This window comes from Trachymyrmex septentrionalis, unplaced genomic scaffold, assembly GCF_001594115.1.
Source record: "Trachymyrmex septentrionalis isolate Tsep2-gDNA-1 unplaced genomic scaffold, Tsep1.0 scaffold182, whole genome shotgun sequence".
In the NCBI taxonomy this organism is placed as follows: Eukaryota; Metazoa; Arthropoda; class Insecta; order Hymenoptera; family Formicidae; genus Trachymyrmex; species Trachymyrmex septentrionalis.
The window spans coordinates 461,108-485,903 of NW_017304990.1; the positions used below are offsets into that span (position 1 = coordinate 461,108).

General features: G+C 36.4%; 5 protein-coding genes across 16 annotated transcripts in view; 2 read left to right on the plus strand and 3 right to left on the minus strand.

Moving 5' to 3' along the window:
* Positions 1 to 3,370, minus strand: part of LOC108746621 (CREB-regulated transcription coactivator 1-like) — a 31,576-nt gene extending 28,206 nt beyond the window's left edge. For 7 of the 10 annotated variants that reach the window (XM_018483510.1, XM_018483504.1, XM_018483509.1 and 4 more), the window contains exons 1-2: positions 2,840 to 3,369; positions 61 to 309 (exon numbers count right to left, since the gene is read on the minus strand). In XM_018483510.1, coding sequence (XP_018339012.1) covers positions 61 to 309; positions 2,840 to 2,953 — 363 coding nt within the window. In that variant the 5' untranslated portion in view covers positions 2,954 to 3,369. Of the gene's footprint in view, positions 1 to 60; positions 310 to 2,839 lie in introns of all 10 variants that reach the window. The other 3 variants (XM_018483505.1, XM_018483503.1, XM_018483511.1) reach the window with 2 other exon arrangements.
* A 710-nt stretch (positions 3,371 to 4,080) lies between these two features.
* On the plus strand, positions 4,081 to 7,133 carry LOC108746620 (mucosa-associated lymphoid tissue lymphoma translocation protein 1-like). Of its 2 annotated transcripts, XM_018483502.1 has the most exons (11): positions 4,081 to 4,305; positions 4,396 to 4,559; positions 4,653 to 4,839; positions 4,906 to 5,173; positions 5,234 to 5,326; positions 5,422 to 5,647; positions 5,721 to 5,904; positions 6,017 to 6,231; positions 6,307 to 6,405; positions 6,697 to 6,968; positions 7,028 to 7,133. In XM_018483502.1, exons 1-11 carry the CDS (start codon positions 4,169 to 4,171, stop codon positions 7,130 to 7,132), a joined length of 1,950 nt encoding a protein of 649 aa, XP_018339004.1. In that variant the 5' UTR covers positions 4,081 to 4,168; the 3' UTR covers position 7,133. The 2 variants fall into 2 exon arrangements, with proteins under 2 accessions (XP_018339004.1, XP_018339002.1); XM_018483500.1 differs by having other exon boundaries at positions 6,697 to 7,133.
* A 236-nt stretch (positions 7,134 to 7,369) lies between these two features.
* LOC108746622 lies at positions 7,370 to 8,488 on the minus strand. Its single transcript, XM_018483515.1, has 3 exons — positions 7,973 to 8,488; positions 7,704 to 7,893; positions 7,370 to 7,606 (listed from the first exon to the last, which is right to left on the minus strand). Exons 1-3 carry the CDS (start codon positions 8,315 to 8,317, stop codon positions 7,392 to 7,394), a joined length of 750 nt encoding a protein of 249 aa, XP_018339017.1. The 5' UTR covers positions 8,318 to 8,488; the 3' UTR covers positions 7,370 to 7,391.
* A 2,312-nt stretch (positions 8,489 to 10,800) lies between these two features.
* Positions 10,801 to 12,708, plus strand: LOC108746606 (probable 39S ribosomal protein L24, mitochondrial). The gene is made up of 5 exons (XM_018483476.1): positions 10,801 to 11,049; positions 11,618 to 11,800; positions 11,919 to 12,118; positions 12,211 to 12,397; positions 12,548 to 12,708. Exons 1-5 carry the CDS (start codon positions 10,954 to 10,956, stop codon positions 12,632 to 12,634), a joined length of 753 nt encoding a protein of 250 aa, XP_018338978.1. The 5' UTR covers positions 10,801 to 10,953; the 3' UTR covers positions 12,635 to 12,708.
* Positions 12,709 to 15,333: 2,625 nt separating this feature from the next.
* Positions 15,334 to 24,796, minus strand: part of LOC108746609 — a 32,033-nt gene continuing 22,570 nt past the window's right edge. For both annotated transcript variants that reach the window (XM_018483482.1, XM_018483481.1), the window contains 5 exons: positions 21,007 to 21,663; positions 19,804 to 20,768; positions 17,083 to 19,588; positions 16,825 to 16,980; positions 15,334 to 16,686 (listed from right to left, as the gene is read on the minus strand). In XM_018483482.1, the coding sequence (XP_018338984.1) occupies positions 16,517 to 16,686; positions 16,825 to 16,980; positions 17,083 to 19,588; positions 19,804 to 20,768; positions 21,007 to 21,663 (4,454 nt within the window). In that variant the 3' untranslated portion in view covers positions 15,334 to 16,516. The remainder of the gene's footprint in view (positions 16,687 to 16,824; positions 16,981 to 17,082; positions 19,589 to 19,803; positions 20,769 to 21,006; positions 21,664 to 24,796) is intronic.

Genomic DNA, 24,796 nt, shown 5'->3' on the forward strand with positions numbered 1-24,796 from the left:
GGGGGGGTGGGGCAACAACAACTGAGGGATGTTTTTCGTTCGGGCAAGATCAGTACAGACCTTAAGGTCGATCGAGTGGATCGCGCCGGGATGCGGCGAGGTGTGCTCTTTCGCGTCGTTGCCGCAATTGACATTGTTGTTAACGTTCGGCAGCGAGCCACCCGCCCTGAACTGATTTCCCAGGTTAATGTGCAGATGCTTGCCGCTGGACTGCGGTGGACTGGCGCCGGCACTCTTGACGGACAGCGGGGTCTCCGGTACGCCGGATCCCGTGGGACTGGCACCCACCGAGCTGCTCGCCGAGGCTACCTGTGCAGGTCCCGTCAATTGACAACCACACCGCCAAACAAAGCAGCAGTCGTGTGAGCGAGGAGAGCTTCTCACAGCTCCCCTCCACCCGACCGGTTAGCCTTGCGAGATTAGGCGCTTCGGAACGGAAACTCAAATATTAGTGAGACATCATCGCCGCAGAGCTAACCAAGTTACTTCCTCTTCCTTCTCCCGCGAGACTTACGTAGCCAGGACTGACGATCCTCTTATCATCCTGCCACCCTCGCCACTCTTATTCTACAATCTACGACTGTTTTTAGTTTGAAAAAGTAAGAAATTGACCAATTAAAGTCGATTATTGCTTTTACATTTTTACGATTGATCGATTTCTTACGGTTAGGCTTAAAGCTTAGGTAACGGCAATGGCTTGTTGTGGAAAGCCCACTACGGTTAGTTCTCGCTTTAGTTCGCAAATATATTCGTCGTCTTCATTCCTTTTTGTCGATTATAAGCGTTGGTTACTACGCGCGACGTAGTAGTGACTTTCACGGTATAATGATTGGATTTCTATGGATCACGCTCCGATAAACAGGTTTCTTATCTCCGTGGCGGATTTCATTTCTCCGATTGGCGATCCGAACGGTACTCTAAGTCTACTCCGTGAGTGAAAAATTTAAACAACGTGCACGAAACATTGGAAAATCTAACGGAATTCGCACTGTGTTTAAGTTCGACGAGACACGACGGATGACTGTTTAAAAGTTGACAGTTAACAGCTACTTGACGGTGAAATTTAAGCGGTTTTCATCTTAAATCGAGGGTCGGCGAGCTTAAATATTTTATAAACTTTATAGATCAAGAGATAAAATTTAGGAAATTGTATAGATATTTATATAATGAAACAAGATGCACTGGAAAAAAATATGAATTTTCACAAATCATTTGTTCGAATGGCACCAACGAATTATTTATTAAATATAAAGATTTATTTATTTCGTACAAAATCATCAATTTAATTTGGCAATCATTCTTTTATTGAATATTTATTTACCGTAAGTAAATGTTCAATTGGCAATATTCAAATAAATATTTATTATTAAAATTATATTAATTATCATTAAATTTATTATTATTTACTAAAGCTTGATACATTTCTTCTCAATGTAAAAAAAAAACCAAGTTTTCATCAACAAAATTCAACGTACGTAAATATTTATAAGATGGCAAATACGATAAAAACAATTCCTTATTAAGAAAAATTCAAGCTACAGTAATTATTGTTACTAGTACAATAATAATAATAAACAAAGTAGTTTGCCGTACCCGCGCGCGCGGTAGTAAACAATCATGTTTTCATGTCTAGACAAGTAAATTTCTGCGTAAAGCGCGGTGATCCAATCTCGTTTATTTGTCCAGAAGATTTTCGCTCCGAGATACTCGGATAGTCGACGAACGGTCCCGCGAGACGTCCTTATCTTTCCGACGCGATTGGAGAACGTTCCCCGGCGCTCGGTTTTAACCGCACGGGGGCATGCGGAGGTGCGCTCGAGGACGCTAAATGCATCGACCCAACCTCGCCGACGCTCCCGTTGAAAATACCTCGAGGGCCGCCGGCCGCTGCTATTGAGAGAGCGGAATGTTTACATGCGTATCGAAACGAATCGAATGCATCGTAACGAACGCCGAGCTTTATCCGCGGGATCACCCGAGGAAACGCGTTCCTCTCGATATTTTTATTTTATTTATTTTTTTTTCCCCCCCCCCCTCGAAATTGAAATCCCACGTGCCGTCCGGCGGGTATTTAAACACCGCGCTCCAACTCTGAACAACGCGGAATTGCCAAACAGAAATAAATTTGGGGCCGTGAACCGTTAAAGCGGAATCGTTGCGTCGCGGTAAAACACAAAGCTGAAACGTGAATTTCGACAACTCGTTTAATCGCGCTCGCGGAGAGATTAATCCGCGGTCGCGTAATCGCGTCTCGGAGCGCTTTAGCCGCGGATCGGATCGGCGCGGGCGTGCGTGGAAAATCCACGCGACGTTAAGCTGGTATATGTGCACACACCGCTCTCGCGGTAACGCGAGTCGCGAGGTATATACGTGTGCCGAGGATACGCGGCCGCGCGCTCGCGATGCACTTGCACCAACAGTCGCACATACACGCACGCTCGCTCGCGGAGCAACCCGGCCGATACACAGGCAAGCAGGCAGACAGACGGGCAGGGCAGGCAGGCAGGCAGGCAAGCAACACACGCACACGCACGCACGCATATGTATGCACTCACACAATCACACATACATATATACACGCGCGCGCGCGCGCACACACACACACACACACGCACGCGCGCACACTCGGAGACCGAACAGCGCGGTAAGCGCAACGATAAAAAGAAAAGACGGAGAAGGCGAGAGAACGACTAGGGCAAGGGGATGACGGAGGCGAGGGGAGACACCCGTTGTTTACGTTCTAACATCTGAGCCGAGGGAAGTGCACGACGGGTCACGGCGCGATCGCGGCACGGCACCGAGCCACCCACGCCAAAGGATAATACTGATATCTCCTTACTCTGCTCGTGACGTTCGAGACCTCCTTCATGATCGCCTCGAATGCGGCCGAGTCCTGCGCCTCCTTCTGGTTCAGCAGCGCGATCTTTTCACTGAATTTCCGTGGGTTCGCCATGATGGCTCGCGGCACTAGTTTTTCGCGGACACTCGCGGAACCCGGAGCACCCACCACCACCACCACCGCCGCCACCACCAACCACCACTATCGCCGCCGCTGAGCGACCGCCGACCACCAGCCACCCTATCGTCGCCTAACAACACCGTCCGCCGTCCTCGCGATCCGCGATCCGTTTCCTGGCTTTTTTTTTTTATTCTTCGATAAACGACGCACCACTGCTCGCAGATTCCCGCACGGATTACGATTATCGCGCTGTTCCCCGCGTAACGCGTAAACCGATGTGTATGCCTTCCGGATGGCACTGGCGAACACTGATACGCAAGATCATGCGGCGCAGCGCGCCACGCGCATTGCGCAGGAGCTGCAACTTCGCGGGCCGACTGGTCGCGCGACGATCGCCGCCCTCTCGCGGTCGTATCCCTAACGAAAACCTCAGGGACTTTATGATTTGTCCCTGAAATCGTTCGTCGCGCGAGAATGAGAAACAAGTTCCCTAGTCACTCGCCATTTATGCGATTGCGCACTCAGTAACCATTTGTCACTAAAGAAAGAGTTCGCTGGATGACCGACGAACCAATCACTGAGGTTAGGTCTGTTTGCGTTGCTTGAAATTCCTAAAAATGTTTGCACGTAAAATGAGATAAATATATATATTCAGAGACGTTGAAAAGAAAGAAAGCGATGATACTGAACGCAAAAAAAGAGCAAGCAACACGAACAGACTTATTGCCTCTAAAAAAAAAATAAGTTTGTTTTTTATTCCGTCATTTGACTGCACTAGAATTTTCTTTCCTGCTTTCACCAAACGTCAAATATATTTCTATTTTACTTTAAGTACAGAAAGTGTGCACTAGTTCAGTTATCAAATATAGATCTATATTTTTATTAAAAAACTCGTATATATAAAAAAATTAATGTATAAAATTAGATTAGATGTAATATAAACTCTCAACACTAGATTCTGTGCCTTTTTATGAAATATCAATGTATTCTTGATAAGTAAATTATGAAGAAAATTGTTAAAATAAATGCAATATATTTTTCCTGAAGTATGATGACGTTTATTCATTAATTCCCTTCCTTTCACATTAAGGAAAAAGCGTGCTATAATAAGTAACGTCCATTTGACAGCAAAGAAATCGTTACATCGATAAGATTATATTTTAATCGTTTTAATTGTGCAAAATAATCAATACATATAATTATATTAAAATGGCAAAAATCAGTGAAGATGTATATTTAGAGCGTATTCCATCAGGAATGTACAAAGAATTAATTCACGAGTTAAATAAGAACTCAAGTTGGCAGATACTCGCCTATCACGTAGCCGAACAATTTGGATACCAATGGTAAAGAATAACAATTCGGATAACTTTGATAAAAATTAATCAACAAGTATATATTCTTAATAAACTTTTATGTATCTGTCATACCTATAGGAACTCGTGGCTAAAGTCATTAGAACAGAATACCAATGCTACAAAAACGCCAGCAGACAATCTATTGTTCGAGCTTAATGTAAAAATGTGTACAATTGGAATATTATGCACATTGCTCAGAGATTGTGAACTTGGTAACGTTTTATCTGTCTTACATTATCCAGGTATATATCTGTCTCTCGATAGTTCAGAATCAGATGATATATTGTAGATAAAATACTCCATAACAATTATCTAACTTTTAAAATTATTATTAGAACCATCCGTAATTGTTAAACATCCCTCTGACGATCTAGAACGTGATACTTTAGAAATATCTCTTGGTCAACACCTTTATCTTTCTTGCAAAGCTACGGGTATACCGTCGCCGAGTTATCAGTGGTATCACAATAATATTGAGCTACAGAGACAGCAAAGTTGTGAACTTGACATTGTTATAAATAGGTAAAAATATTGTCTCAATTTGTAACATGTGACATATTAACTAATTATCTACACAATTTCTTACAGTTGTGATCAAGCTGGAGAATATAATTGCAAAATCTCACAAGTCACGAATGATGGAGAGGTAGTAATATCTATATTGCTAACAAAATCAGTTTTTGTAAATTTATCTCGCGTACCTGTAGTTATACAGCAACAACCATCTGCTTTCTTAGAACTTAAGGAAGGTGAAGATTTTATAATTAAATGTATAGCACAAGGTCATCCAGAACCACATTATCAATGGTTTAGAGATAATATAAAATTAGAAGGAGAAACATCCAATGTATTGCACGTAAGTACACATAATATTAATGCTAAAAGATTGTATAATAGAAAAAGAAAAATGTTTTAGATAAAACAGTTTAGTTTTAAACATGAAGGAAAATATCATTGTTATATAAATAATGACGTGAATGAAGTAATCACTCAAAGAAGTCATATAATGGTAAAAATTACATGCAATTTATTATTTTATGAGAATAAAAATTAAATGAATTTTTGTCTAAACTATTGTGATAATATATATTCGTATTGATATAGTTGGACCTTCCTCGTGAAAAAGCAATAGCGAAAATAGCTTTAATCATTGCAAATGACGATTATGAAAATCACATGTGTCTAGAGACACCTAAAAACGATGCTGCAAAAATTGGTATTCTGTTAAAAGAAATCGATTTTAAAATAATCTGTCTGGTAAACTTGTCGCTTGAACAAATGAAGAATGCTATAAAAAAATTTGGTGATGTTTTAAAAGAAGGAGTTTATGGTGAGTTATTATAAATATACTGCATAGAAATATATACATATATATTGCCTTTACTAAAGTTTATGTCATGTAGGATTATTCTATTATGCTGGACATGGTTTTAAAATGCAAGAGAGTTACATGCTTGCTGTTGATGCGCCAGAATCTTATTTAAGAAGAGATGCAATTTGTGAAAGTGAATTGTTAGCTATATTATTGCAAAATGATCCTGCTCTTTTAGTAACGATATTGGACATGTGTCAAACTGTACCACCAAAGTAAGGAATTCTACAATTATTTACTTTTTTATGTACATGCTTTGGGAATTAAGGTCATATCGATAGTTCAATGTAATCAAACATTCAGATACACTGTATTAAAAACTTTCAGAGAATCCAATCCTGATATTCATAATGAGATACCAAAAGTCAAAGAATATAAGAGTAGGAAAAACCTACGAAACTTAGTACAAGCGTACTCCACGTCTAGTTATCGTCCTAGTTACGAAAGAACAAACAGCAAATACGGATTATATGCCATGCATCTAAGCAAATATATCAGTAAAAATATTCCAGTCACAAAAGTATTTGAAGAAGTAGGAAAATGTAAGACAAACAACGGAATTTATACATATAGTCTGAATATTTCCTAATTGGTAATTGATTAATTTATATTTGCAGCAATAGACAGATTATTAAAAGGAACTGAACGTAATCAAATTCCAATGTTTGCCTTAACTATCACTAAACCTTTTCGTCTCACTGATGCAATTTACAAAAGTAATTATAGAAATTTTATCTTATAATACAGATTAAACATTTTTTTATGTATATTGTGAAATTAAAATGTTTTCTATCGAATTAAATAAAGTACAATAAAAATGTCAATACAAACTGAATAAACGTATGTATACATAAAATTTATTATATCTGAAGATATAAATAATAAAGAAAATGTGAATGTTTTATTTTTTCTATTTATATCTTAGTTTTGATATAATGTTATGCTTATACATTTCTATTCAGTATTGGAATTTTTATTGGATTTGATTTAACATTGTATTATTGCAGGAGATCTATTGCCTACATTAGAACATTTAAATAAATTAATAGCTTTCTCAACTAAATCTATCGAAATAAACTTCAAGCAAGCTAGTATTTCTGCTATGGTTGTTATCTCGTTATTTATGGAACCATATTTAAATGTAATCAAGATTTCAGTGTGTAATTTAGAAGATTTGGAAGTAAATTTTTTTAATTTTGTGGCCACAAAACAAAACAATTTATTCCAAACTGCAGGTTCCAAACAAGAATGTTGGATACATAATCCACAAATGTGTCAGGTAATTTTAAATTTTATGATTATATACGATGTTATATTACAGAATATTTTATTTTATAGGGACCTTTGGTTATATCTGTTTCAAAAAATGGGACACAAATTGGCGCAACATTGCTGCACATTAAAAACTATATTCCATTAATATTAGAACATATTAATAACTAATATTTATATGTACAAACTGAATTCATATATTTTAATTGTGAATAAAATATATGATTTATACTATATATATATGTATATACACATCTGAAACACGATATAATGTAAATAATTATATATCATATTAATATCTTTTTATTAAAAAATATAAAGTAATGTTATATAGATAGGTAGCATTTATTTTCTATAGCAACAAGAAATGATTAAATAGATTAACACAAATTTTATTTCAAACTATTATGCAAATATATTGACAAAACTACTATAAGACATTAATAAGACTATAATGATTTACAAAAGTCGCAATCCATGAACCACCAACATTATTTACATATTTACGGGTAAAAATATAATTACATGTTAACATATTTCTAATTTTAGAATCTGTGAATGTAAAAGCTGATTCTGGCTTCTTTTGCGTGGCCATACCTGGGATGTAATGGATGAGCATTTTAATTTGAATGGAATGGTCCTCATCTGCAAACAAGATATATATATACATACACACACACACACACACACACACAGCTGTATACTATGGAATATTATTGTATTGATTTGATAATTCTGTTACCTGTCTCAGCTGAGATATCAGATATAATATGAAATGCAATATCTTCTTCATTTACTGCAATCAACCATCTTTGCTCAGGTCTGAGGGTCTCGATTTTTGTTCTTAAAACTTCTATCATATCTTCTGCTACAAGACCTTCCAAGGAATCATAGTTTTCATTTGCTAAAGCCTTAGATATTACTGTTACTGCCTAGAAATGCAAAGATATACTTGTTAGTACCCGAACAATATTATAGTATGTATTTAATTAGTCATGAGAAACTTCATACGTATTTGATTCCGTAGACAGCTTCGAATATAGAAAACTCTTTATCTATCTGTGAACTTTTAAGAGTAAAGAAAAAAAGACGTAACGGCATGAAAAAAGATGGTTTGAACGGTTTGACATTAGTCACAAGCATAGGCAAAGAAACGTGTGGTTCAGAATCTGATTCGGTGCAGTAAATTCTAAAAGCTACGACATTTGAGGTCGAGCTAGACAGCAAATTCGTCTTGTTGTACTGTCGTACGATTTTCGTATGCATTTTGTTTCTATACGTGACACATGCGACAATTCGTCGCAGATTACATGATACATTCTTCCTAATCATCGGAATTAACATTATGATACGCATAAAATAATACAAAAATCTATAGACACGAAAATCACGAAGCACTGAAATGTTTTTCTAACCTATTTCTCATAACACTTAAGATCGTATGTGCCCATGATATCAGTAGAAATTTATTCGAAATTCTTTATAATGTATTAATATTAATAACGTTAAACATAAGTATGCACTCTGCAACGTTTTTCACAAAAATTGTTTATTATTCAGTAACTGTTCAATTCAAAGATTTTTGTAATTGGCGCCAGAGAAAGAAAAGCCTGAAAATAGTCTTTAAGGCTCGATTGCACCAACGTTATTTTAATTTTAAGTGAGGCTTAAAACTCTTTCTGTCTCTGTCTCTTCTTGGCTTTAAAACGAGACAGATAGAGTTTTAAGGCCGGTATTCATAGTCAGTTCTTATATTTAAGATCATCTTAAATTCAGCCTTAAGATGTCACGAACTAATCAGAGGGCCGCATTAACATCTTAAGACATTACTTAAGATGGTCTTGAAATAAGAATCAATTATAAATACTGACCTTTTATTTGAAGTCAAAGTGACACTAGCCTAGAATTGGTTTCCACCAAGAATTTAAATCGGAATGTAAGAATCAACCTACAATCGAGTATTCTCCTGTTACAGTCGAGCAACAGGCAGTGCTCGACTGTAATTGGTTGGTTCTTACATTCTGATCCGGATTAAACCTTAGATGGAAACTAGGCTATTGATGCAACTGGACTTAAAAGGAGATCTAAGGATATGATCAACGCGATGTTGCAAACGCTTTGAAGCATTTTTTAATTAGACAGTTTGTAAAATTCTTTCTTCTAATTGGTCCATTAAATGCTTCAAAGTATTTGTAGCGAGACTTTGACCACAGCTCTAGAGATCTTATAATCAGAGTTTGGCGAAAGCGTGCACAACTTCTGGTTGATTTTCCACATGATGAAAGGGATTGATATAAAGTGGTTTTCATTTGATGACACTAATCGACACAAGTCGACACAAGCGTCGTTCTATCTTTAAGGCTATATCCACACAAACTTGCATAATCGCATAAACATGTGCATAAAGAAAATCATCCAATCGTATTTTACGTTTGTCTTTATGATAAAAATGTGATTGGATGATTTTCTTTATGCGGCTATACAAGTTGTGTGGAATGGCCCTAACACGCATTCTACAATAAGCCATTAGTCATAAATCAGAAGTTAGAAGCTGGAAATTAACCAATCACAGTCGTAAATTTTTTAAATTGTGATTTTAGTGTTATCGTCAAAGTTTGATTATCAACAGAGATGATAATTGCAGAGAAAAAATTGTAATTTTTCTAAAATATATAGAATATTACAGTTTTACAAGTATACATTTATTTATGAAACATTTATCTAATAAAAAATTATAATATAATGAAAAATTATAATATTTAAAGTATGAAAAAATTATAAATTTAATAATGTATAAACTAAATATTTATGTTAATAATAGCAAATGTCGATAATGTCAACATTCTTCAAATATCTATGGGCTCTTGGGGCCTTTTTTATACCTCCGAAAATTTGTCCAGGATTGATGGTCTTTTATAGTATCTTATCGGTGGTATAAGTATTGTTGGTACAAATTGTATTTATTTATTTATTTATATTCATATATTGACTTGTTCATTTATCCAGGAAAAAATGTTTTATATATAATCGTATATACATATATTGAAATTACAATATAATTATATACAAAATATGTTCATATGTATACAATTATAGAAAAATATACATATCTTACAATATTTTATAATTTACATATAAAAAAATTCTGAATTTTTAAATTTTACGTAAAATATTTTTAAATTCATATATATATGAAAAATTCTATAAAAAAGTATATAGATATTTTAAATATATATTTCTGAAATGTTTTTCTTATTATAGCTAGCTAGAATAGGAGCATACGACGCTAACAAACGTTGATAATACTAGAGCACTATAAGGGGCTCCGATACACGATGTAGTAAAACCCGGAAAATCCGGCAAATTAAAGTTAATCACTAGATTAACCACGAATCTCTGCCATTTTGGCTCCATATGTGCGGTTTTTCAAAATTTTAGCCTTTTTTACTGCGATTTTTGCAATTTTCAACACAGCAACCGGGCATTTTCGATAATAACAGAATCAGATTCTTCTTCTTCTTTCAAATCCTTATATGGATTTCCGACTTTTTAACAGAATCAGGTTAGGATAGCACTTTGACGCCATTTTGGCTCCAAATGCTAATTTAATGAATTTTCTCATTGCGGTACTTTGTTAATCTAGTGAGAGACTTTAATTTGCCGGATTTTTCATGGGTTTTTTCCTACACCGTATTTCGAATCCACTTTCAGACCTCGAGCTTGATCTCCTTACTACTCCGTGGTTTTATAGGATCATGCATGCTCTGGCGCTGAAATCGGTCTTTATCAGAGCCCTCTGGTAATTGCTTTGACTTTAGTCAAATCTGTTCCGATGAGTACGAGATGGTGCGGAGCAGTGTGGGGGCTACTTTATTAAGAAGATACATAACCAAAATTGCATATTTTAGACAATCTTTTAAAAATAACGCTAGAAAATTGTAACGTTTGCGTTTAAGTGTAAAAATAATTTTGTTATAATTTGAAGAGTAGACATGAGATTGACATCCAGTTTATTAAAACGCATGGGAGAATGGTCAAAGAAATATGCAAATTTACCGGATAGTTACATAGAACGAGCAATGGCACAGGTCTGCACAATTGTCAAATTGTTTTAGTCTGTGTATTGTTAAAGAACATAAACTGTATAACCTTATGAAAATTAAATTACAGTTAAATGTGAATTTTTAATATATTATAATTTTTTTTCATGCTGATTGAAAGTATAAGATTAATAGTTCACTTATGTCTATTTCTGCTAATGTAGATTGACTTTAATTTCGACTTATTCTTCATCTTTTTCTAATTTTTGGATGTAAATTAAACTACAATAGTAGAAACAGGTATTAAAAGTCCAATCCAAGTGAGCTATTAGTAGTTTTATAGGTAGTATAAAAATTTATTTATAACAAATCTAACAAAAAATATATATATTATTATTTTTATAATATTACATATTTTGTGAAAATAATATTAAGATGATGAGTTCTAATTTTCAGATTTTGAATGGCTGAACTTAAAAATTGTTTATTTTTGCAAGTTGTGTTTATTAGAATTAATTGGTACTCAAGTTAATTAAAATTTGATCAAAGTTATTCTACTCTGCTGACCAATTAATTAATTATTAATTTTAACATTTTTATTTGTTAATTTATTAAGGTTTATTGGAAGACACCCAACAAGCCAAATTATTTGCCACGCACGATTGAAAAAAAGCGATTTCGTTTCTCAATACATCGTCCATGGACTTATGCATTTCAACGTGATAATGAACCTCGTAAATTTCCTAAATTCATTCATGTAGAGCCTATTAAGGATTGGAGTTTCTTTCGAGGTGATAGGGTATGTTATATTTTATTGATAGACTTTTCATAAAAAGTGGAAAGGTAAGAAATGACATTAGTAATATTATTTTGATATATCAATATTGTAACATTTGTATAAATTTATATTTTTCTAGGTAGAGATTTTAGTAGGAAAAGATAAAGGAAAGCAAGGGATTGTAAAAGAAATTTATCAAGAAAGAAATTGGGTAATTGTCGAAGGACTTAATACAAAGTTGGAATATCAGAAGATGGATAAAAAATCTGGTATATATATGCAGCAAGAACAACCATTATTAGTAACTTCACAAGTACAATTGGTTGATCCTTCAAATATGTAAATATCTATTATATTATAAAAAATTTCTTTTATGAAGATAAATGTACACTATCAATGATTATATATTATTAATTTACAAATCGTTGCAGGGAAGCAACTCCAATAGAATGGCGATTCACAGAAGATGGTCAGCGTATACGTGTATCCATGAAATCTGGTAGAATAATTCCTATTCCTGTTACATCCCAAGAAACGATAGATTACAAATTTCGTCAGCTTTATCAAGAGCAAACAAAAGATACAACTAAAGCTGATGTGGAAAAAATAACTTTTGAAGTATATAAAATACCTCGAATTTGTTTATTTTTATTTATAGATTTTATATTAATTATACATATATACATAAAATGCATGAAAAGTTTATAACAATATTAAGACAAATTTTACGGAGAAACAAAAAATTAAATGCATGTTTTCTATTTACAGCCAGCATTAAAGACTTTTGAGATGGATATCATGGAAAAAATGGGTATTAAAGAAGATCGTGTTCCAAAGAAATTTTATTGGTATTAATCATTCTTATATACAATTTGCTGTTATTTTCAATGTACAGCTATAGTTATTTAATAAATATATTAAACAGACAAAAGGGAACATAGTTTTCTAATACAACTCAAGAAACCTCACAAATCATTTTGAATGAAAAAATGCGTGAAAATTGCATTTTCCAATATTGCATTTTCCAATTTATCTATTCGTTAATTTAATAATTTTAACTTTTTTTTCTTGGTATTGAGAGATTCTATATCTTTGACAAAAGACATTATAAGGAATCCCTATTTGCAACGTTTTGCATAGGAAATACACAATAAAAAGAGCATTTATAACATTAAATAATAAAAAAAACGAACAATTCAGTGCTTTATATATATATATAACGAATTTACATTGAATTAAAATACGTAATAATATTGATTAGTATTTTAATCAATAGTTGCTTGTTTTATGCTAAATCGTGTCATTCACACATATCACAGCACAAAATTTTAATAAATGCATATTCCGAAATGCTTTCGTATTATATTTAAATATATATTCCGATATATTCCTTTATATTAATATTCCGTTATGTATGACACTTCCTCTTAACTCGACGCATTTATAATTCTGATTGCAATGGAAATTAAGCTAACGATCGATCAGTTCACATTTCGATAACGTTGAAAATTTATGGCCATATGGACGCAAGAAAGCGGAAAGATTTTTTTTCAAAAAAGGATTCTATTTTTCAAAAATTGAAATGTGTAAGAAGCAATGAAATCTCGAACATTCAAGTAAAATAGCACAGATAACAAAACATGTGCAAAATGGGTCGTAAGATTGTCTTAAGCGGCATCTACAATGAGATTAAAAGCTTAAAATTTAAGCTTTAAGCCTTAAGCCATAAGAAATTGATCAGTTGAATGTGAGGAAAATAATTGCTGTTGATTAGTCCATTTCTTACAGCTTAAGGCTTAAAGTTTCAATTTTACGCCTTAAAATCTCATCGTAGATTACACCGCTTTATGCCACTTTATCATAAATAGAAAAAAAATTGTTTATAAACGAATGCGGAGAAAATAATCGATTGACCAATTTTTGCAGCTTATGCCTATTGCAGAGTAGGTATTGGCTGTGTTCAGCAAAGAAAACTGTTTTGCAACTGTTGTAAAGTCCTTTAATATAATTAGTCCTGCCTTTAGTTCATCATTGGCGTTAAATGTATAAATCGTATTAAAGAATTTTACAACAATTGCAAAGCTACTTTTGCTAAATGCAGTCATTATAAAGACATTTTTAAGCCGTTTTATGATATCTTAAAGATGTCTTTATAATGCGATAAGATATGATGTCTAAAAACCGTTTTAATGACATCTTGAAGACGTCTTGCATTCCAATTTTGGACATGGTGCTGTCTAGAGAATGGATTTGCGAAAATAAATTTAAATTAATCGAAGAATCCGTCTTCGCGGCGCACTTCACGTTAGACGCGATGTCGCGATTGCGCGTCGATCGCTGCGGTATTCAGTTCGAAAAAAGTCACCGTCATGGATAAATGCGCGTTTTTACGAGAAGAGCCGTTTTTCCATTGTCGGTTCTCCCGCAGGTTCTCTTCGACTTCCGGGTGCTCTATAGATCGGTGAGTCGTACTTTATCCCGCTACATTCTTAATAAAGATATAACAGGTGTGGGGAGAATGATGATCAGGAAATGAAGTGCGAGGCAACGGGGAGCGCGTCTTTAGCGCGACCGTCCGCCATCTTCCTTTCCCTCTTCTCAGATCCCAAGATCTCGCGTCTGAAATAATTACATTTCGTCCCGTTATATCCTTACTACCTGCGAAACGACTAATCGCGCAAAACGTCGCGCCTCGTGCCAGAGATAATTTTTCGCTGATAATATCTCGACATACGCGTTATCGTGAACGGAACGGCATTCTATTCATGTACGCGCGCGGCGATGCGGTATCTTCGCGTGATTAAGCACATTATATATACCGCTGTTAGCGCATTAGCTTCATCGAGACGATCATAACCGGTATGAATGCTTTTGCAACGGAAGCTACTGAAGAACTGTTCAAGATTCAATTGGGGCGATTGTAGATTTCAGTAGCGATTGGCGCTTTCTTCACGCTGCGAGCAAATTTAAAGTTTATTACTTCTTACAGATAGCCACGAGATGGCGTCAAAATGGCCTTTTTTAAAAAGAATTTTGTAATTTAATAAAAAAAAATTCTCAAATAAGAGCTTAAATGATATTTGACTGTTTAAACGATTAATCTATCATATGTTTAATCAGAAAAGGGAATTTATATTTTATTATTATTTTGCAAATTTACTTATTATAATATACGGATATGGATTATTGAATTAAACGCATTTTTAAATGAATTTAAATAAATTACATAAGTACTAAATTGATTCTATCATTTTTGTAAAGAGTGAACTATAGATAGCAGATGACATCTCTCTCTCTCTCTTTCTTTCTCTCTCTCTCTCTCTAACACCTAATTTATCAATTACTTTAACATAAACCTGTTCCGTGGTTTTATTGTATTATGAGCGACTTTGACTAATTGATTGATATAATCAGAGATTAACTTATCAAGCAATAACTGTACTATCTTGTTAATAACAAGTATAATAAAATTGTTGATTTTTTTGTTATTTAATGCATGAAAAGAAAAATTCGATTAGGGATAACAATTTATATATATTGTTAGAAATGTTGCCATAAGCAATTCCGTCAGTTGAGTTAATCGCCAATTAAATTAATTAACATTTAATCGGAGTCACTCATAGAAAACTGATCTCTCGTGTCATTTTCTCTCTTATTGCTATAACGGCGCATCATTTTGATTACCGTATCGTATGAAAATATTCTATCATTCGTATCCTAATGTAACAGGAACCACTATAATAAGGCGACGGGGTGGCTAAAATTAGAAATAGGCAATCTACAATCAGGCTCATATTATAACTATCTACTCAGCTATTTTGCTTGTTGCAAATTCTTAATTCGAACTATTACTGCACGGCCGGCACTATGGAATTATAACGTACGAGCGATTCGTGTTAACAACGTATCGCTTAATTAAATGATTAATTGACATGTCTACCTACTTCATTTCAGTAACATTACGGTTCGCTTGCGTATGGCATATATTGAAATTTCCATATATATTTCGTTGTCAAAACATACACTACATTAAGATGTTATATCGCTGCTTTTTGATGAAATTTACGAAATAAAAATATTATTCCACATTTAATCATTGCATATTGGATATGATATTGCATTTTGCATTGTCGATTCAGATTGGAAACTTGCAATCTTAAGTCTCTTTTTGCGTGATTGATTTTACTGCGATGAAACTATTAAGATTGACACTGTATTGTACCGTTAATTTGCATATATTCTGCAGAAAATACTATTTTAAAACTATTTTTATGCATAAGATGCATGTTTCATTTACAAGGCGTTTGATTGGAAAAAATAAATTAGCAAATCACATAGATTTGCAATTTTCTCTTAACTTTTTGTTAGCACGTTAGCTATTGAATTCATAATAAATGACAATGCAATTAGAGCTGTGAATGTATATGATAGTTATCGATTAATTTAGACGCTCTTAAAAATAATATCAATAGATCATCTCTTTTTATAAATCGATGAATTTAGATTTTGGATTATCTGACTAAACAGCGACATTATTTAAATTTATCAGCACGATAGAAAAAGCCTCTCGCGCATATAACATCGGTTCGTATCTCTAAAATCTCTTGAAGAAAACAAATAACATACCTTATTAACCATTATACCTACGTAACAAATATTGATCGAAAAATAATCCAGACGCTTGCTTGGCACATTACTACGTTTCATTTGCATCATACAATCGGGATTTCGTATATTTCACGAGGATTTAGTGGCAGGATGCCTGACTAGGAGATTCACTTCACCGTCGTGTAGCTTCTTCATCAAAGACCACGCTTCTATCCTCGACATTCGCGTTACATCGTTACCGTTTACTTCAAGCAGTTGGTCCCCGGCTTTTAAGGCACCCGTTTTCTCGGCAGCACCTCCTGTCGTAAAGATAAAGTTCAGATAACACGTAATATAATTTCTATTATTTCAATATAACAATATCGTTATCATTATAATTAACATTATCCTTTAACATGATATTCGCGAGCGCAAATATATTATATGCAAAGATTTACCGGTGAATATCTTCTTGATAATTAAAGGTCTATCTCCGAGGGGACTATCTCTGCCGCCTTCCAGACTAAATCCGAGACCAGCTCCGTCCTTGTAAACCGCCACGGTCGACGGTGGTCCCCACGCTATGTCTTCCACGTTTCCATTCGTCTCTAACCCTGTACGCGATCCGAGTTCTTTTATTTACATCGATTCCGTTATCATTAAAATAAATCGTGAGAGCAATCGTTCTCACGCAAGAAATGCATGTATTTGTTTACCTTCGACGATGGTTTCGACACTCGCAGTTCGCGACCTCAGCTTACAGCCTTCCTCCATCCTGACCCTCGACACGACCAATACGACCTCCGATCTCGGCTGCTTCAGTACCGCCATGCTCTCTCGGTGTGTGAGACCTCGCGTGCTTCGACCGTTTATGCTGAGGATCCTGTCACCCCTCTGCACCCGGCCGTCTTTATCCGCGATAGAGTGCGTCAGTACTCTATGAACCGTGATCTCCTTCACTTCGCAATCCGCGCCACCAGCCAAAGTGATGCCGACGCTGCCGGTCGGGTTTTCCTTGTGAAGCAAAACGACTATAACATCGTGCGCTCCACGTGCCTCTTCCAAACTCGCCTCCTCGACGAGCTGCGCCAGTTCTTGTTGCGAGATTAGACTGGTACTGCTGGCGAGTGAACTGATACTGCCAAATTGTTCGCCGTAGCATCTATCGGTGTCCATTTCCGTCCCGATATTCTCGTCTACGCTGCTGTCTAGACTTGGAAATCGATTATGAGTGTTGCTGGCGTTCTGTTGCGATTGACTATGCATAGGACTGGTGTCAACCTTCTCCAAAGCTTTCTTCATATCCGTGACACTGGCGCTGCGTCGATTTAAGCCACGAGATGTCGGAATCTTCGACGCTGTCACACTTTTTATTCTTTCGACACTTTCTGTCATCTCGTCGCCGCTGTCGACAGTTTTGGTTCTTCCTAAGGTGGGTATTTTCGAGACAAAGGATCTATCCTCCGACAAGGATTCGTTCGAAGTAATAGAGCCTCTTCTCCCGTATCGATTTTCTTTCGAAATTTCCCAAGCAGATTTTACCGGTGAGCTTGGTATTATGCCATTCTTTTCAATTTTTGGTTCTGTATTTTGCGCACGGGATAATTTCAAATCTGGCTTAGCGCCAAGTATATCTTCTAGGCTCATCTGACTCTTCGATCTACCAAACGTCCCTTCGTCGACGTGTATAGCTGATCTGGAGCGGCTTTTTGTCGTTAAGATCGTCAAAAGATCGTTTTGGTCTTCCATATTTTTTCTCGGAGTTGAATTCGCTTTACTTTGTGGTTTTGACATTTCCATCGCGGTGACCTTCATATCGCTTACCGTAGTTCTATTCTTTGAAGACAAATCGTTGTTGGAGTACGCAGTAATAGCGGGTTGGTTAAATATGGAGCCACGACTATTTCTTGTTTCCAAATTTTGAGCTGCGAGGATTGGGCTTTTGTCGTATCTCGATTTTTCTTCCATTGATCGCGCCAAAGTCTTCACTTCCGCTCGAACCCACATCTTAAGATCGTTTGATGGCTCCAACATTTCAGATTTGGGTGGTCTAACAGCTGGCGGCGGGAAACTCATTTTAGGTGGCAATTTAGGTTTCTCCTCCTTTCTCTGTAATGGTTCTTCGTCCTCCGCGAAGGGATCCGCGACTTCTATATACGCAATCTTGATCTCTTGTTTGCTCGCGGGATCGCTCCCCGAGTTATTGCTCATCTGATGAATAGCACCACCGTTCTGGTGGATGGTTTCTTTTACAGCATCTTCGTCGTCTGAGAACTTTCGCTGGATTAGCGGCGATCCGTTCAAATCCCTACCGCTTCGGCATCTGGCGCTCGCCAGGATATTCTTTCGATTTATCGCCTCCACGCTTTGCGGCTTCAGTACTCTTCGGGATAGAGACTCGGCACTGGCTTGAGACCCGGATGTGAGCGTCGAGGATGTGCTGCAATTCGTATCGGTGCTGTTCGATCGCCTCAATTGTCTCTGAGGAATTTGCGAACTTCTCGAAACGAACTCGTTCGGTTGTGGTGAGCCGCTGCTGCTGGAAGATGATCTCTCGGCTAGATATGTTCGTTCACCGAGAACACCTATCCTGGAGGTGAATTGATCTTTATCGGATGCAGCAATTTGATCTCTGATATCTCGTGCGACTGAAATTCTGCTCAAATTGTCTGCGATCAAAGGCCGACGTTGACAGTTTAATTCCGCGGAGACGTAAGATCTCTCTGATGAAATGGTAGATCTTTCCGACGGTACCGGAGACATCGGCGGACTGAAGCCGCGAGATATGCTGCTCTGAGAGCTGCTTACGGCCGAATCATTGTCGGAATCATCGTAATCTAAGCGAGCTTTCCTTTGCATTATCCTTGGCCTAGTACGTGAGCCATCCGGTGAGCTCGTCGTCGAGGCAAACTCGAAGCTGTAATCGCTTCTTGTAGGGCTGCAAATACTCTCCAGGCTTTTCGGTGGCTCCGAAAATGTGGACATTGCTGTTGATTGAGAACTTTTGATCGGGCTGCTGCCGTTTATCGTGGAATTTGTCGTCACTGAAGTACCATAAACCGTGAGAGACTTTCTTTTGAAAGCCGGGGAGTACTTGGAGTATATCTGAGGCGCCGGCATCTTGAAGGACGTTGTCGCTTTCAATGGCTGGCTCGCTGTGCTGGCGTTGCTGGCTAAGGAACTTTGAGACCCCCACTTGTCTTGAATATTTGCCTTTGGTATCTGAAAAAATTGTATTGTGCGAACAATGTATTATTATGATATATTTTTTTGCATATAAAATGGAGAATTATTCATAAAAATAGATTTTTCAAAGTAATACCCGATAAATTTTTTGAAATATTACAAAATATTGTGTATTATATTATAAAATATAAATTAGATTCGAATTAAACATCTCATGAATTGAATTGCATTATATATGTTTCAAATCTTACCTGATGCAATAATATTGAATCTCGTGATTTGATTTCTGGTAAATCAACGATAGGTTGATCGATTGATACAGTGTCTTTTTCCGGTATAACCAGACCACGTAATTTCGATATTGATCTTCGTCTCTGCTCGATCAACTGATTCAAGCTGTTCCTCCTTACATCTTCGCCGGGTCGTCTGAACGTGGACGCTAAGGAATTCGTTCTTGAAATTTGTGAGTTACTGATGGAATCGGTTGTCAAAGAATCTCGATCTTGCACAAAGGGTGCCGGGCCGGAAAAACTGGTGGCTCGCGTTAATGAAGGTGTGCCCGTTGGCTTGATCGAGTTGCTAGAATTATTACAAGAATTTACAGTTTTACCGATGTTCGAATACACGACATTCTGCAAATTGCTGCTTTCCGCGATATTTGCACAATAATTTTTCGTCGTCGTATTTAAGAAATTCTGCTTGTCGTACAAAGTTGACAGTGGGTTAGATAATGATTTCGGTGGAACAATTGGTAGCGTCTTTGGAGCCCGCGTAGTTTGCGCAGTTGGACTCAACAGAGCAGGTTGAACAGTCTGAGGCAAACTAAGCGTTCTCTGATTATATTTCTTCGCGGAGTCATGCCCAGTCATAGTCTTGGCTGAATCGGTGAGATCGAAAGAACTCTGCGTCCTGTCGGCGAAGAAAGACGGTCGATCTTTCTGTCCGTTGCTCTTGTCGTCGCAGCAAACGTCTTCGGAGGATTTGTACTTGGAGAGGCGTTTGCTGTTGCTCGTGGCTGCTGCCGCTGTTATGGCATTGGGAAATAGGGGCGCATCAAGATTGCTTTGCGATGAAAACATTGCGATTTTATCTCGAACAGATCGCTCAGACTTGTCGTCCTGTCTCCAGAGATCACCGTTCAAGGAAAACTTTCTTTGCGGAGATTCTACCGTAGAAGTAATTCTCGTATGCAACACTTGCTCTATTTTTGGCGGGCCTGCGAATAATATAACGTACTTTTGCAAAAAGTATAAGAGTATAGAAAAAGGTGGTAATATATAAAAATGCGATGTGCTCGAAGCGATTTTAAAGGGAGGAGGAATCGATCTTTCCGAAAGTATTGAATTTAATAATTTTCTAATATATTTTTTTGATACCTCAAGTATGTTGCTTCTCTCTGGAAAAAAAAAAAGACGAGGAATTTCATTCGTCGAAGTTAGATAAGTGATGAGTACCTGTCAATGGAAGAGGCGGTGGGGTATCAATAAGCGCGTCCTTTTCCACGTGGCTTGGCACTTCTTCGAGCGTCGTCACGGCCTTGTGATAATATCCAGCGATCTCCATCTTCTTCTCACTCATAATTAAATTGCTGGTAGTCGTCTGACAAGAATAAAGAGAACTTCCCGCGACGATGGAAGTGTTTTTCTTCGCGATATCTTCTGAAGTGTGATAAGATGATTTTTTTTCTTCGTTAGTAATCTCAGTGGACTTCACATCTTGACGTATATTATCTACATTGGACGACGTAGCCTTGCCCACCTCAGACCGGACGCTCTCCATACTTGCCGAAGCAACTTTGTTTATGTCCTGCCTCACGTTTTCAGTGCCTGAGAACGTTATCTTACTATCGGATAGAATAATGCTTCTCGAACTGACAACGTTGCTGTCGTTCGCGAGCATTTTAACAGTCTCGTTAGTACGAAACGACTCGTTTTCATTACACAATCCTGCATCATTCGCAGTTATCGTCGCTGTCCTTGTCGTAGCGATATATCTGTACGGTGGTTGGTTGTTACTGTTGTTGAATTCTTGGTACGCTGCTGGAAATTCGTCCCCGTCCGGGGGCAGGCGTTGGCCGCCTCCACAGTTCTCCATCTTACCATTTACCGTGTCTGCAACATTTCCGAATTCTTGACATTGATACGAAAGTTTAAGTTTTTCGATAATATAATATAGTAATTAAAATATTTTAATGTTTATTAATAAGCTATACAGAATTGGTAAATATTTAATTTTAAATTATTTTAATTTGTATGAAAAAAAGGTTTGTTAAAGTACAATATAAATGTAATATGATTTTTCTTGCTAAATGTGATGGAACGAAAGATAATATAATAAATGTGATTGCTGTTTTCCATTACGTTTTAACAAGCTATCGTTTGTATGGAATGTCTGTTTTATTTTTTGATAAGCTAACAAATTCAAGGTGAAACAGAATTTAATGGAATTTGAATGGTACTATCTTCGTTTTGCTTAAACAAATATCATAAGTAACGTGGATTCTTGTAAAATATTCGAAAATATTTTATTCTTTAAGCGGGCTTTTTGGTATTATATATATTTATGACAAAAAGTCAATTCATTGAGAATTCTTTTGTACATTTTGTAAATCTTATTTCAGTGTTCTTCTTTAATATAATATGTACTATTATGTTATGCGCTTTAAAAATTCTTTTGGAAAGGAAATGCATTCGTAAAAATATTTGCACCATTAAATAGCGAACCAGCAAACCACTTGAATGATTCATCGCGCATATATCAACACATTATACATCGCAGTCGTATTATCGTTTAAAAAAATGACATCATCTTTTCGATTTTTCATATTTTTCGTCTGACGAATCGCAAACGTGTCATTTTTCATATTTGTCAGAGTTCAATATATTCTACAGTCTCCATCGAATTTCAGAGATTTATTTTCTACTCGTAAAATCTGAGTTTTAAGGAAAAAAAAAACTTGTCTCTCACATTAACCTTATTCTCTTTCTTTGAGTTTACTCCGATTTTATTTCAAATATTTTATTTTACTCTAAATTTTCTGCTTTTAACGTCTTATTTTATTTTGTATAATGTAAGATCTCCGAATTTTTTCCTCGCTCAATTCGACAATACAGATTATTCAGTTTATATAGATTTGTGTTAGTTTATATAAATATTGTCTCAAGGATTTCCACATTTTAAAACAAGCCTACTGATAAATCTTTTGCATGTACTTGTTATCTAGTTTAAGCAGGAATATTTAAATCGAGTAAGTTACTGTACCGTTGACAGCGTAATTTCTCGTAATGAAATACAAAGTTTTATTTTAAACTTTCTTTATCTATCTATGAATGTGCAAATGAGATTCTTAAAATATCCAACTGCTCGTAAATTGCAAATCATTGGTGCATATATTGTCGCATTGCCGAACGCTTACGTATGCCGTCATATACCGCGAAACTATGACTAATTTTAATTCACGGTTAATAAAGCGCACCGCGCTAACTCCTGATTAACATTCCTGGCGTAGTGCACAGCACGACGAGTAACTAATCATCGATCGTATGCACGTGCAACAAATGCAACTTTCGCGCAACTTGATGGTTTTCGATGCATCATCCAGACGATCGCGCCATATTTGTACCGATATCAGAGACACTCCACGTGTTACTGTGTGCGTAAATGCATTCGAGTATACGTGAATCTTGTTCATTCTTATAATCCAACATTTATTTAGTTGGCAAATCAACTACAATATGCGATCTGTATCAATATTTAATTATAAAAATTCGCAGTAAATAATGTAAACGAATGATAATAAGTATATAAATAAATATATTATATAATAAATATATAATATAAAATGGAGAAATATTAGATTCAAGTAAATTAAGAAATTATAATTCTTTGAAATGAAATTGCTTTTTACATTGTCTCGAAACGATAAAGTGATAGAAGAAACATTTAGAAGTGTCAACCGTTGTACCGTATTTCAGTCTTGACAAATATTTAAGATTACGAATTTGTTAAGTTATAATCAACGTATCATTACAACCAATCAGCTAAACTAAATTAACGTAAAGTAAGATCTTATCTGTTATTTTTTAATATTATTTCATATGTACATTGTATACTGTTAGATAATAAGGCTAGAAAAACATAATGAAAGATAGAGGCTCAACGTACGTTCTGTGTTCACTAATGCATTAAGTTGAAAGTAGATAATATACACTACAAGATATACCTGATGAGACGATCAGGGTACAACATTCAGAATTCGCGAGGGCCACTCTTGTTTTACAACCACTTTGCGAGTATTAAGTTGGCAGGCAATTAATTTTAATCATCGAAGAGCACTATACATAACTCAGCTCGCGGTTATGGCAAACTTTCACGTGGAAGAGGCGCGTTCGTTGTGCGTTTTGCGCACGAGTCCGAAATTATTTAGTCGGCACGAAACGAACGATTCTCAGAAGAACGTCAATGTATCGAAACAACGGCAGAATTTCTCGTTCGCGCTGGCAAGAAGGCTGTCGTAAGACTGGACGACATTGCCTGTCGAGGCCAGCTTCCGCGGTTAGCACCGACATCAAGCGCTTTCATGCGCACGAGAGGAGGGATAGTCCCGCGCACACTTTTCAGCGTGCCACCGTTTTTCATTTTGCCGCACAGAATTGTATTCTTTGCAAATATTATACGCACCGTATACGCGAAAAATCAGCGTGTATGTACGTGTCACTTTGTTCTTCACTCCCCCCGATCTCCGAGCCTGTGTTTTTTCCCCTTTAATTTTCTTCTCCGATTCGCGTTGGATTCGCGTTGGATTTGCGTCCAACGCGCGCATCATTTCTTGTTACAATATTTCACGCCCGCAGATATTCGAGATTTGTTTCTAATCCATCGAGACAATAGCGAAATAACTACGGAGGCACGTATGTCGTAAATCAGCTGCATCACGAGACGTAACAGTTTCTCTTGGAATTCGTAGATCTGTGTCTTGTGTACCAGTTTGCGGATGTCGCCCGAACTGTTACGCGAGTCGATTAATCTTACGGAATGTGTCAACGAAACGAAACCGTTCGCTCGCCGAAGAAAAGTCGTAGGACGCAAACCGGACGATCTGTGTTGACCAGGGTATACCGCTATATGCGATATAATCGGCTTTAAGATGAACCAACGATTTTGTCATGCCACTGAGTTACGTCGCTCTTCATAATTCCGTGAACGTTTAAACGATTCATTAACAAAAACCGGAGAATGCGTCAA